Below are 7962 nucleotides of genomic sequence, written 5' to 3'. Positions count from 1 at the left end.
AACTTTTACTCAAACTAATTAATAGAAAACAAGGACTTTTTAAATCATATACTACTTATATTTGTATATTGTCAATTAACAACAAAGTTGTCAAATTGAATTGGCATTGAACTAGCTAGGTGGTGGTAAGTGTTAAAGAGTAGCTAACGGCCTAAAGTAAAGTTGGTGATAACTACTCTAGGATTTACTATTTAGGAATGACAAACAATAGACTATGGTCCATTACTATATTTAGTAATTATGGGTATCCAAAGCATGTGAAGTAACTAACTACTCCACTTAAGACTTTGTTTACTTCAATCATTTTATCTTCTAGCTTAATTAACTAGGAAGATTATTTTATTATGATCAAGAATGGCATATTACTATTTAAACGTCATCATATTGCTTCAAGCTAGTATGTCTTTTTCTAATTTATGTTATCCAATATCACTATAGTGGACATAAAATGGAAGACTACCATATTTTTCGTATGTATGTCTTAGGCTCTTAGCCTTTTTAACAGGTTTTCGTTATTTTTGACCTTAAAATTGTCCCTAATTTTGGCTACAATATAGATACACCTCCCGTACTTAGTTTCAGTTAGCTTGAATATGTCAACTAGTTTAGTTGTTAAGTATACGAGAGTGGCATTATTATCATTATTCTTTGCTATATGTCAACTAGTTCAGTTAATTATAATGTATACACTCGTTGATCGATTCGGTTCTTATGCACTTTGCCGGTGCAGGAACTTCGCTTTTTCTGTGGTCGGGCTTGCGCCTATAATTAAACACCAATGGCGACTTTATTAACTTGGGTAGAACCCTGAAACAAGCTGGACAATACTCTTAACTGGTTCACAACAGAGTCCTTGGAAAATAGGCATGCGTTGATACAGAAGAGATGCCAAAATTCTTACAAATTTGACCTGATTACATTCATTGAGGTTATTACATCTATGATTGCACAAATGACTATCAGAATTAATCTACAATTGAACAGCTAACCCTCCCAAAAAAAAAACACAAATCATTTGCTATGAACAAACAAGAACTCGAGCTCATCACTACGGCTTCAAGCACTCACTCAACAGGAAGGCGGGAATCGGCAAAAGTTGTCAGGTTGGTTCTACAAAGACATTATCACTTCATAACCATTCTTTAGGATTGATGCAAGCATCCAACAATTTCCACTCTTCACTGCCCTCTTCTGGCTTCTGCAGACACCATGTGTGACAAGAAAAGGAATAATATAAGTTAATATATTCATGCGAATGATAACGAGTTGAACCGAGCTCGAACTTGAGATAGCTGGCCTTGGTTCACACCAACTCAAACTCGAGCTCGAGTCAGATTCATTATCCAACAAACAAAATATTCTTTCAAGTTGTCATATTTATATTTCTAATTATCCACTCATACATCATAATTCTTTTATCTTATTTTACATAAATTTTTGAGCCTACTCGTGAGTTGTTCGAGGAGCCAATCTCGAACTTGAGTGGAGGTCACCCAAGCTGAGCTTGAGTAGCTTGCGATGAGGCTAGGCTAGACTCATTATCATCCCTGGTTCCAAAGCAGTTTTGCTGCTACATAACTCTACTCTCTGATTCATACAAGGATCACAACAGCTAAGAAAAAGGCTTACATGGTCATATTCCCAGCGAGCACTCAAGGGAAGAGAGACCAGAATACTCTCAATCCGACCACCAGTTTTCAATCCGAAAGTTGTACCTCGATCGTAAACCTATAAACACATCAAAGAACACAACAGTGAGCTCACTTCAAACATATTTCAAATTAATTTCAAGCCTGACTACAACATACCAAATTAAATTCTACGTAACGTCCCCTTCGTAACTGCTGCCATGCCTTGTGGCTATCAGTAAAAGGTGTGTCTTTCCTTTTCTCTATGATGGGAAGATATGCAGGTATCACGGAGTTTGCACATTCTGCAAATTTAAGATAAGCATCACAAGAGAGGTTAAAAACACACCTGAAAAGCAAGAACAGAATAATAAGATAAAGATTATCAAGGACTACATGATATATACCAGTGGCAAAAGAAAGAAGCATCTCTTGGTCATAGTCATTTAAATCATCAAAAAAGATTCCACCGAGCCCTCTTCTCTCATCTCGATGCTGTTGAAGAATGCCAATAGGTAAATTCTTTGCTTAAATAACTGTAACTTTGTTGACTAAATAGCATATCAAGCACAATAACAAAGTTAAAAAAACGTAAATTTAAATCAGCAAATATATATACAGTTACTCCAACAATTTTGGTGCCTCCACCAAAGAAATAGATGTCGCAACATAATACAATATCCTAAAGTCTAAACAGTTGGAGAAAATTCAAGCACGCACTGGATACACGGCGATTATAAGAGTGAAGTGTGTGTATGATGTGGAACGTTGGTTGTTTGCCAACGACTTTCTACCCCATGTTTCTAGTGGAGCATTGGCTGTCAGAAATAAGTTGTTAAGGCAAATTCGCTGTGTTAAAGCTGCAATTTGTGCAGGTATGAAGAGGAATCTACAGTACTTGCCATTTTTTAATGTACTAAGCAGCATTTTTGGCTTACAGTGTCAAGACCCTTAATTAGCTATTTGATAGAAGCACTACCATCCTTCTTCAGGGAGCACTCTCTGTGGATGGCTAGGAATTTGTCGTGTGATAAGCTCTAATTTTTCTCGAGCAATCGAACCATGCCCCGGCTTTCATTGCTCTGGGTTCCACCATATATATATGGACAATAAAAGGTACATGGAGAGGGTACCTGCGGCTGTGTGGGTACCTCTTCCTCAGGGTGTGATGGTCAATACAGATGAAGCTATGTAGTCCGTCCAAGATGATAGCAGTGCTCTCATGGCCTTTGCAGTGGAGCAAATTAAGGGCGATCGGAAGGCAAAGATGGATGAAGCTGCAGCAGCTTGCTTTGGAGTGTAGGAGGTGCGAAGGATAGAGTGTGCAAATGTCTTCCTAAAATGTGATGCTCTGGATGTGGTACAGAACTGCAGAAGGTGCATCAGAAAACCAGTGCATGTCCCACTTTTTTGTTTCTAGATGATGCTTGCCAATAGGCGAGTCATAATTCTTTCTAATGTGTCTATCTGAAGGTGGAGAATACTATTGTTCATTTAGGTAGTGTCTAGCTCAACTTACTTTAACTTATATTTCAGAAAAAATAAGTTCATATAATTTAAGATAAGTTCAGATGAGTTCTGATAAGTGCAATGCACAACAAGTTCGAACTTATCTTCACTTGATCATAAACAATAAGTTCAATTAAGTCATAATAATTTCAGATAAATTCTAAGGTTTCAATAGGTACCAGTAAATTCAATTCCCAACTACAATAAGTTGAAAATAGTCTGATAAGTTTTAATAAGGCGACTTCAGTTGAACAGGCCCTTGGGCAACTCTTCAGAAAAAACAAGTTCAAATAAGGTCCAAACAGTTTCAATCAATTTAGATAAGTTACAACACCTTATAAGATAGGTTTAAATAAGTTCTATAAGTTAAGGTGAGTTTAGATAAGTTAAGATAGGTCCATATAAGTAGAATAAAACGCTTTTTTGTTACTCATATTTGCTGACCAACTGGAGAAGACCTTGTACTTGTAATGACTATGGATTCACCAAAGTTTGCAAACTTAGGCGTAGCTCGATCTTGCTTGAGAACAATCTTCCAAAAAGACAGAATAATAGTATCATGGAAAAATTGCCTGAACAATTGGGGGGAAAGGGAGATAGAGGAAAAACCAAAAAACTGCTGGTCAGAACTCAGAAGGCAATGACCCTCGTCAATAAATGGAATTGCTCAAAGGCAAGCCCCTAGTTAAGTTGGCATGTGGAACAAGCGGAAAACCTCTTTTTGTTAAGGTTCACAGCAATGTAGTATCAAAATCAACGTTCTGCTTCAATAGTGTACAAAAATGCTATTGTACTCGACTTCTCTAGAAGTGTCAGGCTCATTAGATATGCTCAACAAGAGAGCGTCAAGCTCTTCTAAATATTTTCTATTAAGTAAGAAAGATAACTTATCCATATAGAAGTTCGACACATTCCAAAAATGGGTAGATCAAGCCACATCAGAACACACCAAAAGCCACCATAAAAGCTGAAATGCTATAAGAAACAAACCTTGATATAAAAGTAATCATCACACCATTTCTTGAAACGAGGATAGAAGCTGGGATCAAACTTATCACATGCATCTTTTTGGACCTACAAAATAAGTCAAAAGTATGTAGATTGATGACCCATATCATAATAAATTTACAATGCTTCTGTAGAATGAATTACACAAGTAAAAACCTATCAAGTTTAGACAAAGAATGCAGCAACCAAGATTATATTTGCTCTTAGTAAAGCCAAAAGCTAATTGATCAAATCAGATCACAACATCTAATGTCAAATCAAATTATACAGCCATTTGCCCACAAAGACTTGATTAATGAAACTAACCACAAATGATAACACAGTAGGTTTTAGCTGTTTAATTCTCAACGAGGAATGCAGGTGACGAGGAGATGGCATTTACGCAGCATAACAAATGACCACTAGATTCTAGTATAGAATTTTTCAACTGAATACCCAAATCTATTGTGAGATTTCTCTGTCACTTTGTATCATTGGGAATCCATATATTTAATATATATTTTCAGGTTCACAGATGTGTAGTGTAGAATAGTTTGAAACGTTGCGGAAATTGTGTCTAAACATCAATTTGACATCACTAATTATTGACAGAATGCTGGACCTTGATTTCATGGGGGAATTTACCTGATGGAAGTGTCTAACATCTTCCTCAAAAATATAGGCTGGCGTAAAGTCTGTACCACCACCAAACCACCATTGTCGAGGTGCTCCAGGAGTATCTGTACATTCAGAACCACATACATTTAAAAAAACCATCTAGATGATGCCAAAAACTCGACACTACAAGCCTTAAACAATAACAAAGGTTGAGATCAAGTTCTAACATCATTGATCATACTTTGCTCTTTCTCCTTCGGAATCTTTCACACAATTTTGAGACAGAAAATGCAGTATTAACTACAAGTAAAGCAAAAGAAACATCCATAAAATCCAGCTCAACCATGAAGATTATTTAAGAACAGAAATCTTACTATGAATCTACTTCCTGCTGCAAGGACAGTAGCAATTTAATTCGCAGAAGACTTATCATATTGCCAACTAGCAGACAAGTTCATTAGCAATTTCTGGCTCAACTTCATACCACAGTCAAAAGGCCAGGATCATGTCATACTTGACAAATGCCAGCAGAACAGAATTGGAAGTCCACATAACCCAACAGCACCAACACAGCCATTAAACCTTGCTTATGAAAGCAACAACGGGTTTCATGAGAACACTGCCTAATTTAATCAGAAGCACTCCATATGTGACTTGTAATAGGACCAATAAATCTTCAGGAGAGGGTTCAACCCCCAGAAGTCACGAAACATCACTTTCCCCCACAATCAGAAATATACAAATTCACATGCAGTGATCCACTTCAAATTAATGACCATAACACATTCACAATAAGCATAGCGTTCACCATTAACGACAGGCATGGCTAGCGGTCACAAAGGGAAAGGGGAGCGAAGTGATAGAGAAGGCCTTACAAAATTGTCTCCAAATCTTTCCAGCACTAGAAGAATTCAGTTTAACAAAACAAGAAAAATGGATCCCTCACTCTCCCTCCTCCCCTCCCTTTCCCTTCAAATCCCTCATCCTAACACAATATAAGTTACCAGGAGCCATTCAAAACTATATCCTCTAGTCGTTCACTACACTGCTAGCCAAATGAGACTACAAATGTATTCAGTTAAGGGAAATTGGAGAGTAAGAAAGGGAAGGGAAAGTGAGTTATCTTTCCTTCTTGTATACATCATGGGAGATAAAAAAAAGGAAGAAATCTGAAGAATTCACTTTCCCTCCCCTCTTAGTAAAACCCAAATCCTTCCAACGCCGGAAAGATACAGAAGGATCATGCTATCTCACTCTTCTTTCTTCACCTCCTCTTCCCTACCTTTTCCTCCACGATCGCTATCTAAACCACGCATCCTAAAATCCATCAACCTACAAGAGTACAAGTACAAGCCCTATACCATCCATTAATTTATTAAGAATCCACATCATATACCAACATCACACTCTTATCCACATCAAATCCCTGTCCAATTTAAGAAAAAGAACGACAATGCACTCACTTAAAACACTCATTCGAGATCCTTAACTCCTTAAACATACAAACATAAATCAACAATCAAAGCAATACCCCCAACATTTCGATAAAATCCAAACAACATCAAATAAAAACAAGTTCATACCTTTTGGAGCATCGGTCTCAAAGTAACGATAATTAAAGTGCAATGTTGGCGCAAACGGATTCTTGGGATGCAAAACCTATTACAAAACAAACAGCCCATCAAACATTCAAACAATCAATCACCAATAATCAATAATAGTCAAGAATTGATCCCTAGATAGGCAGATAATAAAGAAGAAAAATACCGAGCTAATTCCAGCAGCAAAGAAAGGAACAGGACCAGGTTTATGGGACCCACCATCAGATTTAGCAGCACGATAAGCATCAGGGGGCATAACACCATAAACAACTGAAACATTAACACCAGCTTTTTCCCAAACGGCGCCGTCTTGTAACACTCTACTAATACCACCACCACCACCTGGTCTCGACCAAACATCTTCCTTAAACTTGGCCCCACCATCAGCAACCTCAATTGCTTCACAAACCTTATTTTGTGCGTCTCTAATCATCTTCTCGAACCTTCCTCGGACACTGTCGGACCCGTCTTCTTTGAGGAATGTAAGTGGGGCCTCGTTTTCTGGGGTTTCTTTCTCGATTGCCATGGCTGAAGGTGGGGGGAGTTTGCGGAGGTGAGGAGAGAGAGAGATTGAGAGGGGTTTAATGGAGGAAGTAGAGGATGAGGAGAGAGAAAATGTGGGTTTTAGAGTTGGGGTTGTTTGGGGGTGTTGAAGGTGGGTTTTTGAGGAGAGAGAAAGAGGGGAGGAGAGGAGTGATGTTGTTGTTGTTGACATTGTTGATTGTTGCCGGTGATTACAGGGTGGTGTTGCCGGTAAAAGTAAGGGAGCTGATGAAATATTGAGATATAGAGAGAGATGTGTTGGCAACGGTTCAAAGGCTGTGGGTTGAAGTTGATGGTTTTTTTTAGATTATGTTGTGGGTGCCCAAACCATGGCCCATCAGTCATCACACTTCTGTTTATTTATTAAAAAAAAAAAATCTGAAAGACGCTAAAAGGCTCTGTTCTAGGTTGAACTGAACTGAAAATGTTAGAGAAAATTAGCTGAAGTAAGCTAAAACTATGCTTGAATGGTTCGTTCGAATTGAACTTAAATTTTCTGAACTGAACTAAACTGAAATTTGAGAAGAAAACTCTTGTATATATTGACTCACCGGATTACAGACAAATTATTGATAACCTTTGTATAACCGCGTAAGGAACCTCATGTAAACCATTACTATTCATACTCAGAAAAATCATAGATCTTTAAACTCTTAAAAAAGGAGAGAAACCCACCTATAGATGGGAAAACAACTCTTATGAAGAGAGACAAACATAAATTTATTATTAGGGACTGAAAATAAACAGATTATTAAGGGTTTGTTGATGGCAACCTCTTTTTTATAATAAAGGAGAGAAAAAATAAGGAGGATCCTAAGACATGGGTCACCCTAAAATATTCTTTAGGATGATTACAGAAAAAGAAATGTTAGGAGAATCAAAGCAATATGACAGACTTGATGTAAAATACCCCTGGTGAGTCATCCAATCAGCAACACGGTTCGCTTCTCTAACAACATGAGCAATGTGGACCACCTCAAACTTCTTCAAATCTTCACTTGCAATAAGAATTAAAGCATTAATAGTCCAAGGAATTTTCCAAAGTTTTTTGATAAATTGAATTACAGAAAGATTCT

The 7962-nt window shown here is 37.4% G+C and overlaps 1 protein-coding gene across 1 annotated transcript; it reads right to left on the bottom strand.

The window, feature by feature from the left end:
• Positions 1-835: 835 nt before the first annotated feature.
• On the bottom strand, positions 836-7213 carry LOC104906437 (oxygen-dependent coproporphyrinogen-III oxidase, chloroplastic). The gene is made up of 8 exons (XM_010695182.4): positions 6510-7213; positions 6326-6401; positions 4770-4864; positions 4128-4211; positions 2036-2123; positions 1809-1933; positions 1630-1728; positions 836-1198 (listed from the first exon to the last, which is right to left on the bottom strand). Exons 1-8 carry the CDS (start codon positions 7056-7058, stop codon positions 1130-1132), a joined length of 1185 nt encoding a protein of 394 aa, XP_010693484.2. The 5' UTR covers positions 7059-7213; the 3' UTR covers positions 836-1129.
• Positions 7214-7962: the final 749 nt, after the last annotated feature.

Source organism: Beta vulgaris, chromosome 3 (genome assembly GCF_026745355.1).
Source record: "Beta vulgaris subsp. vulgaris cultivar EL10 chromosome 3, EL10.2, whole genome shotgun sequence".
In the NCBI taxonomy this organism is placed as follows: domain Eukaryota; kingdom Viridiplantae; phylum Streptophyta; class Magnoliopsida; order Caryophyllales; family Amaranthaceae; genus Beta; species Beta vulgaris.
Note: the sequence above shows the minus strand (reverse complement) of the source record. Positions and strands in the feature narration are given on the sequence as shown.